We start from the raw sequence: 12,330 nt of genomic DNA on the forward strand, positions 1-12,330 counted from the left end.
GGCATAAGTGCCTTCTTTGCAAGTGTGCGGTCGGCCGTGAGTTCGATCCCTGGTACTGATAAAAACGAAAAAGACAAAAAGAAAAAAAAACCCTAACCAAACAACAACAAAATTGAACCTGAAATGCCAATGAATTATTCAGATTTTGTGCAAAGGCTGACATTTCTGTAGCAGTGACCACTACCGTGACCTGGGGGAGGAGATGCTCCAGGCATACATGGAGAAGACAAAAGGGCAGGCTTCTGCCTTGGATGCCACAGGACCACAGTTCCCAAGGCCGCGTACTGTTGGGTTGGTGAAGCTCTCCTTCCACCCAGAGGTATAAGGGCCTCCTGTGGATCCGCAGGGCTGCAGAATTCTCGGGACTTTTCTGCCCTCAGCACTGGGACTTCCTCTCCAGGAGATGTTCCCCTGTGTAGACCCAAGGGGGAACTCTGGAGGGGGAAGTAGACCTCTGCTGTGAAACCAGCTGAGAGGGGAGGCCCAGGACAGGGAGAGACCCAGGCCTTGGAGCTCTCTGGATTTTGTGCCCATGGATGGGGCACAGAGGACCCTTGCCAGCCAGGTAGCGGGATCCAGGTCCTTACTCCGTGTGGGACATCCCCAGCTCCAGATCCTTGCATTACAGATAGTTAAGTTAGGTAGAAATGTCCCCTGCAGTCAGACAGGTCTAGACCCTCGAGGGACCGTGCAGAGGATGAGAATACAGCACAAGGGACATAGCACAACATCTGTCAAAGGCCAAGCCTCCAGATAGAGATGGGAGGACCAGGCCAGGCTAATGGCCTCCCGGAGGGCTAAGCAGTAACTCGAATTCTGTTATAATTGGTATCATCTGGTCTAGTGAAGTCCAGATAGACATCAGTCACCCAGGTGGGTGACCAGAAGCTTGGACCCATTTCTTCCCCAGAATGCCTCTCCATCACCCTTGCCAAGTGACCTGTTTCCTTACTGGATCAATATTAGCTAAGCACCATACTTGTAATCTTACTGGTTGGTTATACTTTGACCCAGGCTGTACTCAGCTTGTGATTTTGCTCTATAAAATATTCTTAGAGAAGTGGCCTCAGTGGCAACCCACTTGGGTCCCCTCCCGTCTCTCAGTGAATTTTTCCTGCGCTTACCCTCCTTTGCTCCTTGGAATTCATTCTTCAGGTTTGGGGGACACAGCTTCGTGTAGCTGGCACCCAGCGGGTTGGGAGTTATATCTTCCCCTATTTATCACTTCCAGCCTAGTCCGCTACCCCTGGGCGCTCAAGTCCCAGGCCGCGGCCCACAAGGCGCCGGGTGGAGCCCACGCCACGTGACCGCGCGGGCCCAGAAATAGCTCGGTTCCGCCCGCGGCGACTGCGGCCAGACAAGGAGGGCGCCGGGGTGCTGCGGAGCCCCGGGCCAGCGCAGGATGGCGATACGCGAGCTCAAAGTGTGCCTGCTCGGGGTGAGTGGCCCCGCGCGCTCTTGTCCGCACCCCGGTCCCGGCGGCCCCCAAGCCCAGGCGTCGCCCTAGCCGTGTGCACCCCCAGGCCCTGCGGCCCCCGGTTCGTGCGCCCCAGAGTCCTGTGCACCGGGTCCGCGCGCCCCCTGGCCCTCCGCGCCCGGCGCCCTCGGGCGGTCCGAGCTCGCCGGACCGTCTCCCCTGGGACCCCGCGGGGAGGGGCAACAGGTCCGGGCCGCGCCAGCTCCGGCCCCTGGGCTTTCTCCTCCGCCGCTGATGATTTCCTTCCGGCGGAATGTGCCGGCTGCTCGGCCGGCGCCAGCTTGCTTTCGTCCTCCGGTTCTCCGGACAATTGGTTTTATTCACTTAAGGAAAATAACGCGAGCGGGGCGGGGAGGCTGCAGTGCGCGGCGGGCAGGACGAGCGCGAAGCTGCGCTGGGGACCCCACCTCACCCAGCCTGCCAGCAGGGTCATCCCAGCGACTCTCCGTGCGCGGCCAGACCTGGCCCTCACCCGGGCCCTGGGACTTCTGGAACTTTGGTCTCTTTGATTGGGAAGGAGGGTCAGATTCCAGAACCACGGCTTCCAGGAGAGCGGGCCGGCGCGGAGGCCTGGCGAGCTGCCCTGTAGCTGGCGATATGACTCTTCAAAAGCCCGTTTCCTAAACAAAGCAGCAGCAGAGCGTCCACGAAAAGGGCCTGTCCAGGGCAGCATGTGGAGAAGATGCCTAGAGGCCAGGACTGGCTCCCAACAGGCAAAACGTGTCCACTTCGCCTCCCACTCTGCCGGTTCCTTCTGCAGAAAGGTGTTCTTGCAGCTGTCCCCTGCTAGGTCCCAGGCCAAAGCGTTTGCCTGCCCTAACTTCATGTCCCGAGTGGCCCAGGGCTCTGGGGCTCTGGCAGAGGCGTCCTTCTGCCTCCCTGTGGGCACCTCCCCTGCAGCTAGCCCAGGCCAGGGGTTTGTCCTGCTGTTGTGGGAGTGAATTTTACGTTGGCCAGGCTCTGTTGTGCTGTCCAGACCCCAACTCCAGGACTCCCCATGCTGATGGAGGAGCCATGTCGCCCTCGGAAAGGCCTTCAGAGACTCTAACGCAATGTCTTGGCCAAGGCCTTGAGGGGCAGCTTTGACACTGGCTCACCGTGGGCCTTGGGAGAGAGGATGTTGGAAATATTTTTCTTTGTTTCTGACACTTTCTCACTATGATCTGCCTACGTGGCAGAGAAACCTGCCCCAACACACAACTCTTAAAGGTTCTGCTTCAGTATTTCTGGGGACATCTTTATATCCTTCTGCAAGGACAATGGTGAGGTGGCAAGAGCACCTATGTGCGGCACACAGGTGCCCAGGCTCTCTTTCCCAAGAACAAGACGTGCAGCTTTGGGTGAGGAGCACAGTCGTCTCATCTGTAAAATGGACATAATAACCCCTTCCATGGGATGCCACAGAACTATGCCAGATGATCTCTTAAGATATGTGACAGCATTTCCTGTTCACCTATGATACTAGGGTGAGAATTAGCAAACCTGACTGATGCAGAAGCTGGAGGGAAGCTCTTTACTTCTTTTTCTCTTCCTTTCCAACCATGAGATGCGCTCTCACAGGGACTTCCTGGAGCTGGGGCCTCATCTGGGGCTCTTCCTTCTTTGTGCCACTTCAGTTGGTAGGAATTTCAGGTGCAGAGGGGGAAGGACCTGCGCCAAGGAGAGCAAGAAGAGATTTCAGGGCTTCGAGTCTTTGGAACACAGACCACACGGCACTGGTGGCCTCCCACAGGTGTACCTGGAGGCAGCTGTGCACTTTGGTTCTGCTGAGCTCAGAGGGCCTCTCATTTGCCAGGAGAGATGACCTTAGCTCTCCCATAAGGCACTGCTGTGACGTCCCCAGCTGTGTGTGACAGGCAGGGTTCTGGCTGCTCATCTGAATAGGAGGGTACCTGGGTGAGGTGACATTTGTTGGTGGCCAGTGCACTTTTAGCTGCCCTGATTGAGAGACCCGTGGGTCGGTTGAGTCCAAGTCCCAAAGTTCATTAGGAGGTGTGTGCGTGCGTGAGTGCGTGCATGCGAGTGTGTGTGTGTGTGTGTGTGTGTGTGTGTGTGTGTGTGTGTGTGTGTCTTTGGGTGCCTGTTGCTCAGAGTCCGTGTTTTGGCCATGCTGCACCTCCCGTGGTGTCAGCAGGATCCAGGCCCTGGCAGGCATGCCCCAAAATGCCCAGAAGATGGCAGAGAATGGGGACCTCATGAATGAGGTCTGGCTGTCCACTGGCAAGCCGGGAGCCAGTGTTTTTGTGCCTGGTCACTTGCTCAGTGGTTGCTTGGAGCATAGGGCTGGCTACATCTTGTGGGGATGCAGGTACAGCTGCCTTAGGCATGGACAGTGAGCTTTCATCCAGGCCCCTCCTAGGAAGAGGCTGTGCCCCCTGATTGACATCCTTGCAGGGACAGTGGTAGGCTCAGGTCTTTCCTACTGCACTGTGCCTTGCAGGGTCCTGTGACTCCTCTGTCCTCTTGGCCTGTCTAGCCTCCCTTCTTCCTGCATTGACAGTGGCCCTGGAAAGTTCTCTTCCAACCTCCAAAGCTCTGGGAAAACCAAGGACTCAAGGGCATCAAGCTTTCTTCTGTTACCTGCTGTAAGTTCTTGGCTTGTGTTTTTTCATGTGTGGACTTTCTCATGTGACGAAGTCTACTGGAGACTGTCCCATGGGTTTTCTTGAGTGCCCTGTTCTAGCATAAACTGGGCTGATTGTAACTTACCTTCCTGGGGTGGGCATGTTTGCCCAGGGAAGAAATCTGGGTGGGGGTTGGTAGGCATCCAAGGCTCGATGGGTCTCCTTACCAGTAAAGTGCCAGTCATCCAGCTCTGGAATTTGAACTCATATTATGAAACATGTAACTTAAAAACAATGTTCATAAAAACAGCAAAATCTGTTTAAAATAAAACAAGAAAAACAATATTGACACAGCAGCTGTTTCAACCCCAAGGGTGGAAAGCTTCCCAGTATGTATTTTTAACACACATTGCCACATGGCCAAAGCATGAACGGGAAAAGAAAGAAGGAGAAGAGGGGAGGAGAGGAGGGGGGTATCTTTATGATTTCCTCAGGGTGTGTGAGGACATGCTCTTAAAAGCTCCTTCCGATGGAATCCCAAAGATTTATCTTTGTGCTTTGGTTGTCTTGACAACAATTTAGAGATCCCTCCCATTTCCTCCTTGGCTGAGTGAGTGGTGAAGGGCAGCGAGGACTTCCCTGCTTCTGCTTGGAAGCCCGCAGAACATTCATGGCCTTTGTTAGAATCTACACAGTGGCTCCTAACAAAATAATCATGCACTCTGGATTGCTGAGACATTGAGGCCTTGGTGCTTTCAGATTTGCACAGGGCCTGAGTGTCGAAGGGCTCTGTGACCCAAGGGACTGGAACCCAAGGGTGGAACAGCTTTCTACTCACCAGAAAGCTAAGCAGCAAGAGCTGTGCCACCCCACTGCCCAGAGAGGTAGAGAGTGCTCTGTGTGTGAGAGCACCCGGTTAGAACTTGTGCATTTGTTGGAGCTGTTGCAGTGCCAAAAACATAATAGAGTGGCTTGGGCCTTGTGAGCTTATTAGGCTGTTTTCTGGTGCTGTAACAAAATAGCTGAGGCTGGATACCTTAGGAGGTAAAGATGTTGTTTGGGTCAAGATCATGGGGGCTGGAGGGTCCAGAGAACAGGCCTCCAGTGCCTACTTGGCATCCCAACCTGAAAGGGAACTGTCCTCAGGCCACGAGGCAAGCGCAGAGGAGACCTCTGTGAGCGACAGCCTGCTCTTGTAGACAAACTTCCTCCAAACCTCCACTCTGAGAGCTAAGTTTCCAGCATTTGGACCCTTCGGGGCAAACTGCACCCAGCTCACTGCATCATATGTGCTATCTGAGCCAAGAGCCTGGTGAGGGGTCCAGTGGCTGCCTTCCTGGCCATGCCTTGTTCCCGTCCTGATTTGAACTTTGTGGAGAGCATCTCCCGACTGCAGTGCGTTGGGCAGCTTCAGTGTTGTAGGAGAAGAGTGGACGTGATGAGGGTCATCCTTGCTAGTCTCTTTTCCTCTTTGACTTGCATTGGCCATGGCTGGCCCCTCCTCAGCCGTAGAGCTTGGCTGTCTCTGTGTCTAACAGAATTGTTGTGCATCATTTTTAAGCTGCTTGTGGTCTCTGCCCTCATCCTGAGTCTCAGTTTGACTGCTGCAGCAGGAATTCCAGCACAGATGTTGGCTTCGTACGGTTCTGGAGGTCAGGGAGTCCAAGACCCAGGTATTGACATATCTGGTGCAGTGAGGGTGCCCACTGGCTTGAACCAGGAGTGCAGAGCCACAGCCCTGTCTTTCTAATTTTTTCTTTTGCATCTGGGTCTTGCTAAGTTGCCCAAGCTGGCTTTCAACTTGTGGCCCTCCTGCCTTAGCCTGCCAGGTAGATAGGATTATAATCATGTCCTACTGTGCCTGGCTCTTTCTCTTCTTATAAGGCCACTATTTCCATTCATTAGGACTCAACCTTTGTGACCTAATCATATCCCAAAGGCGCCATCCTCTAGTATTTCTTACGCTGGATTAGGCTTCAATACATGAACTGGAGGGACCCAAATATTCACTCATATCACCTCGGCTTCAGCTCTCAGGCATGGGCCCTCACCTTTGCCCCGCCCCAATTTTGCCCTTCAGGAAGGGTGTTGTGTACCTTAGGTCTGGTCCAAGACCACAGTCATTGGAAGAGTAAATTTTACCTTCTAAGGTGCTAGGAGGTACAAAGACTGAGCTCCCTTATTGGAAAATGACTTCAGAATGGAAGGGTCCCACAGGTTAGATGAATTTGGTGCTTGCATGCTTTGTGCACATGACGCTCCATTGTTTCGGCTTCAGGGTATATGTCTGTTTGAAAATGGACTAGGAACACATTTCTCTGGCATTCACTGCCGATTCAGTGCCTCTGTTATGTTCAGAGCCATGGGTGACCCCAGGTGACAGGATGCTGTGGTTCTACCTGGGCAGGCACAGGGATGGCTAGGGGTGAGCTGTGTGGGCATGGCTCCTGTTCTTCCTCAGTGCTGTTCATGGTGTGGGTTGCACAGCAGTGATAGTTGTACTGGTTGCTGTCTGTTGCTGGGACAGAAAGCCTGGTGTTGCAGCTTCGAGGTGGAGATAGATATGTATGTGTGTGTCTCTTTTGTTCTGAGCCATTTATATGAAAGTAGGCTGCAGACACACTTCGCCCCTGGATACCCCAGAATGTGTCTTTCTGCTCCTCCATGACCACAGGTCCATGCTCTTAGCCCAGTGTGAACACAGCGCTGGTGGCTGTGAGATATAGCCTGTATCCTGATGCTTCCAGCTGTCTGCGAATGACTTGTACAACTGTTTAAAAACATCCAGGACCAGGGCAGAGACCATGTCCTGCATTTGGTTGTCAGGCCTCTGGCCACGTGTCACCTAAAACCCTTCCTGTCCTTCAGGCCACAGGGCACTTGAGTTCCTGAGCAGCACAGGCTATGTGTAGGACCCAACGTTCACATCTGCCCCTGGCATCCTGTGGTGCCTTTCTGGTTAAGCACTAGGGTGAAAATACAATGCAGCTGGGGCTGAAAGACTTGATGGTTTTATACGATCCTGTGTGATATCAAAAATGTCTCACTCACCTCTGTGGCATTTGTTTAGAAAATCTTATTTCTTAGCTTCAGTATGGACTAAGCAGTGGCCGTCTGAACAAAGCAGAAAGGGCCATGCTCTCGGGAGCCTGTGCTTTAGCAGAAGTGTGGACAGTGGAAGTTATGGATTGGACATCCCTGACTTGACAGGCTTGGGGCCAGCAGTCTTTCCAATGTCATGGTTTTTCAAATTTTGGAGTACTTGAATCATTGTTTCTGATGGAGCATTAATTGAAAAATCTAAATCCTAAGTACTCAAAAGTCTGAAACTTTTTGAGTGTCACGATAATGCTCAGTAAACTGTGGATCTTGGATGCCCAAACTCTGCAAGAGGGGTTCTCCGTGTGTGCAGCCGGCTCAGAGCCCCGGGAAAGGCAGCAGGGTGAGCTGTCTGGTGCCTGTAAGAGAACGGGGTGGAGCAGAAGCGGCCGCCTCTCCCCCAGGGCTGACTTTGCTTCTGAAGCTCTGGCCTTGAGGCTGCTGCCAAGACACCAAGAGGAACAAGTATGGGGACTAGGGAGGGCCTTCCCGTTGCCCGACTCTTGTTAGCTGGAACATGGAGAAGAGACAAACGGTTCATTGTGAGTGGCCGGGAAGTCCCCGAGTCTGCCTTCCTCTCTGGAGGGGCGAATGTGACAGCTCTTTGCTCTGCCCTAACTCAGCAGAAGGCCTCTGCTGTCTCAGTCCCCCGAGGTGCCATTGAGAGTTGAGTTGTCAAAGACCAGAAAGCGCCTGCAGCCTGGCAGACAAGGGAGCCATCTCCCTGCTGTTTTCTCTTTTTTAAACAAGATCCCACAGAGCGCTGGAGCTTTGCATCAACACATTTGTTTTTCTGGGAGAAAAAGATGCTGAATCTTGGTATCTCTTGCCTCCAATCTCCAGGAATCCCCGGCCTTTGATGGGAGAAGGACTTGACCCTGGAAACAGAAGGAGAGGCAGGGGTAGGAAGAACAGGGGGCAAGAGAAGGGAAAGGGGACAGGGGGAAAGAGAAAGGGACTCACACACATGCCCTCAGGCTCGTGTGCAAGTGTGTACAGAGCATTGCGTAAGCCTCGCTCTCCTCCAGAAAGGGGAAGGAACCAAGGTTTCTGGTTTCTTGTGTGAACAGATTGCTGGCCCAGGCATTTATACAATGGCAAGGTGAGCTGGAAACTTTCCAAAGGAACATCTCAAAAAGACTTGGGCGGTACAAACTTACTAAACCTGTCTTCTGTTTTAGGAGCTACAATATTTTCTGAACTTTTTTATAATAAACTTCTGAAGAGATCATTTTTTCATTGTAAAATATCTTCATGCATGTTTGCTGGTAGAACAAAATGACCTTTTGTACACCATGAGCACCTGGCTCTCATGGACAGAGGTGGGAAGCCTGCGATCCGTCAGGGTCCAGGGAGAGCCCCTGTGGGCTGTGCACCTGTCTGTACCCTCATGAGGCGGGGAGATGGGGAGCTCTCTGGGCCTCTTTGATAAGGGTAAAGACCCCACTGCAGCCTCCACTGTCCCAACTCAGTCCCCCCAATCTAGCCTCCTAACACCTTCACCTTGAGGTAAGCATTTCAATGTAAGAATTTGGAGGGGACCTGTAGATCCTAACAGAATGGAGGCAACCCTTGTTCACTTAATGAAATTTTGCGTTTCATTATGAGTTAGGGGAATGACTGACGAGTGAGTGCTGACTTGGGTTACTGCAGAGGAGAGGGATACGGAATGATGTCTTTGCTTCATTTATGGGTGGTTGTACATTTGCCATAACTCCAGCACCCACTTCATTTTCCTGTTTACTTATTTGTTTATATAGTCATTTATTTAGTAGCAGTGCAAATTGTACCCAGGTCCTTCGCACTGAGCTACAACCCCAGTCTTTTAAAAGTTTTAAATTTTGAGACAGGGTCTCTCTAACTCCGAAGGTTTCCTAGGCTGGCCTTGAATTTATGATCCTTCTGCCTCAGTCTTCCAGGGTCCTTTAACTTGTTTTCTTACTCTGTCCATGTCTCATGACGGGTCACCAGGGCATCTTCTTTGGAAGAGGTGTCGGGAGCCCAGCCCTTGTAGGAAGAATGTCCAGGCCTGCTTTTCATGGCTTACCTGTTCAGTGCCAACCCAGGGTGCTCAGCAGGACCTGGCCAGGCTCAGCTTTGCAGAGGATGTAGCCGTTCCCTGGGCCGAGGGCCTGGTTCTGGCCAGAGGGATCTGCCTCAAGTTCTGGGCTTGCACTGTGCTCCCAATACCACAGTGGTGCCAGGTGAACAGGCTCCCCTCAGCAAGCCAGCAGGGGCACCACAGGCCTCTGCCACTGTGGATTCTGACCCCAAATGCCAGTGTCAGACCCCACACAGTGAGGCTGAGTCCCACCCTGACTCCTAAGTGGCAGGTTGTTTGCCTGTGCTTCTGCCTAATCAGCTATGAATCAGTGTTCCTGTGTCACCTTCCTTGGCTTCAATGACTTCGGAGTGGCTCTGAGAACTCAGGGATGCAAATCTGCTGGTTTAGTCTAAAGGCTATTTTTCAGGCATCATGGCCCATACCTGTTACCCCAGCACTTCAGAGGCCAGCCTGGCCATACACTGACTTAAAGGCCAGCCTGAACTGTACAATAGGACCCTGTCTCAGAAAAAGAGCAAAGCTGCCAGGGAGGCAGCGGAAGCAGAGACCCTTAAGGCCTGATTGTCATGCCTTCAGCTCCATTTTACGTTCTGGAAGTCTAATCCCGCCTTGGATTTTCAGGTGCAGCCCCTCCAGCTGCTTCTAGGAAGGCCAGCTTCCTGCTAGTGCATAAGCGTCCCAAAAGACACTGCCCCTGGGAGGATCCTCTGGGTTTTGGGAGTTGAATGCAGAGCCCATCTGTATTTCACAAGGTTGCAGAAGCCATCCAGGGTTTGTTAGTGCTGGGTGGTGCAGTGCTGTGACTCTGACCAGAGATCTTTGTTTATCTGGATATATTTGGGGTCTGCCCAGAGGGAAGGGACTGGCCACGAGGGCTCTGGTCCAGGATGCAGTGCTCTGCAGGCCAGGCAAGCACTGGAGGTTAGTAGACTGCACTGCTCAGCCAGGTGCCCGGGTGCTGCAGGGTGGGCACTGGTAGAGTGGGTGGCTGGGGAGGCCGTGGACCTGTGGCAGCCAAGGTGAGAAGAGGTGTAGACTGGGTGCGCGCAGGGAGACAGCACCTGGGGTGCACCGGCATCTCTGCGTGCTGGAGGCTCAAGTGAGACCAGGCCCCCAAGGCTGTCTGTGTGCAGTGGGTGCCATTCCAGCTGCCAATAATGCATCCTTCCTTTTTGGTGTCTCCTGCCACAGGGCCCAAGAAGCCTGGCAGCTGGGGACTGGAATAACAGGTGATACCCTTGGAAAGCAGGTGCAGGTCAGGTGGTCAGAGGTCACTGACATTTGTGTTTCTGCTATCTTGGGGGGTATGATAGCCCCTTACCAACAGCATTTGGACTCCAGTGAGGTGGAGCAGGGACCTGGGTAGTACATGTAAACACAGTGAGGAGGGAATAGAAGGAGGTGGTGGTGGCAGGTTTGCAGCCTGCTGTGGTGTCCTGAGGCTGCACAGGGCTTGGGGATTTCCCTGGAGCTCAGGGGGTGCTGCTGGAGTTTCTGTGCATAGCAGGACATGGTCTGACCCACTGTCCACAGGACCATCCAGGTAGCCACGGGATCGGTGGCTGGGAAGCACAAAGGTGGTGGTGGTGAGGGGTGAGCACCATCTCTCACTGTGCCCTGAAGGCAGCGCTGGTGCCAGCTGAGTGGCAGTGGGGGCCTTAAAGCACCTCATGGCTCAGGGAGCCCAGGGGGGCTGGACGTTGGCCAGTGTCACTCGTTTTGGGAAACCAGTGTTCATTTGCATGCTTTCAGCTTTGAAGCTTCATCCGTATTTCATCAGTGCACTCTTCTGTGTTCTGTGGCTTAGAGCGGCATTTAAGAGCACTCTTGGCATTTGTGCACACTTGCACGATAAAATAGTTAATGTTACTCTGGGGTCCCTGTGACTATTTCCCCCTTAGGTCAAGTCTGCAAAGGGCTGGAAAAGCCCCACTCTGATACTGGAGGTAATGAAAGAACATGTCTTTCCCGAGCGAAGTGTCCATGCCTGGGCAGGACCAGGGACAGGCCATCTGTGCTCTGGGGCAAGTGGGAAACAGTGGAGGTTATAGCAATTAGGCTTTCTTCTGAATTCATGGATCCTGCCATTTAAGATATTCCTGAAGAACTCATTTTGTAAGGAACCGTTAATAAACATGGCAAATCAGTATTTTAAAAGAAGACCTGTATGCCAGATGACGAGTTGTGTTATTGCTGTATCGTATCTCACAGGCTGTTATTACTAGCAAGGTCATTTTTTGTGTGTGTGCTTGGTACTGAAAATCGAACCCAGGAGTGCTCTATCACTAAGCTATCTCCCCAGTCTGTCTTATTATTTATTTTGAGACAAGGTCTTGTTTTGTTGCCCAGGCTGGACTCAAACTTGCTATCCTCCTGCCCCAGCCTCCCAGTTAGCTGGAATTATAGGCAGGTGCCACCACATCCAACTTAGTAGACAGTTCTTTAACAGGTGTTGCAGTCACTTTCCTCATCTCTAGGACAAATACTTGATATGGGCAACTTACAGGAGCAGAGCTTTACTTTTGGCTCATGGTTTGGAAGTTTCAGTCCATGGCTGGCTGGCTGGAATGTAGAAGCCACGTAGTGGAGGACAGCTGCTCACTTTATGGGAGAAAGGAATTGAAATAGCTTCTTGGTATCTTTTCTGTGATGTACTTTGCAGTGAGGTCTGCTGAGCAGTGGGCTGAGCAGTGACTTTTGATTTCCTCTTGAATTTGCAGGGCTTTACTTTTCTCATTCATTTGACCAAGTTTATAACAAACGCTGAACATTTCCAGTCTGAAGTATACATATATACAGCGAAGTGCACATGTCACACTTCATGTACAGTGGACCTGAAGGAGAGGAACAGACCTCTGCAAACACTGGGATCAAGAAGTAGGGTATCACTGGCACTATAAGCCGCCTGTGCCCCATTCAGATGTTGCCTGAGAATGAAAGAGTAACCTATACCAGGCCATGGATCTGTGCTTGTGTTGAGTTGTCTCTTGTACTATAGAAAAATGACATTGTTTACTGGTTCCTGGGACAGAGACTTCTCATCTACAGGCGGGAAATGATGTGGATATCACCTTGCACTGCTGTTCTATATCCTCTGGCGGTGTCATTCTCTGTGTTTGCTGGGG

At 52.3% G+C, this 12,330-nt stretch overlaps 1 protein-coding gene across 1 annotated transcript in view; it reads left to right on the top strand.

Moving 5' to 3' along the window:
- Window positions 1-1,284: 1,284 nt before the first annotated feature.
- Rab31 (RAB31, member RAS oncogene family) overlaps window positions 1,285-12,330 on the top strand; it is a 103,300-nt gene continuing 92,254 nt past the window's right edge. The window contains exon 1 of the mRNA XM_003464432.5: window positions 1,285-1,438. Within this exon, the coding sequence (XP_003464480.2) occupies window positions 1,403-1,438 (36 nt within the window). The 5' untranslated portion in view covers window positions 1,285-1,402. The remainder of the gene's footprint in view (window positions 1,439-12,330) is intronic.

This window comes from Cavia porcellus, unplaced genomic scaffold, assembly GCF_034190915.1.
Source record: "Cavia porcellus strain 051 isolate PalLab524CR breed Dunkin Hartley unplaced genomic scaffold, mCavPor4.1 scaffold_20, whole genome shotgun sequence".
NCBI lineage: Eukaryota > Metazoa > Chordata > Mammalia > Rodentia > Caviidae > Cavia > Cavia porcellus.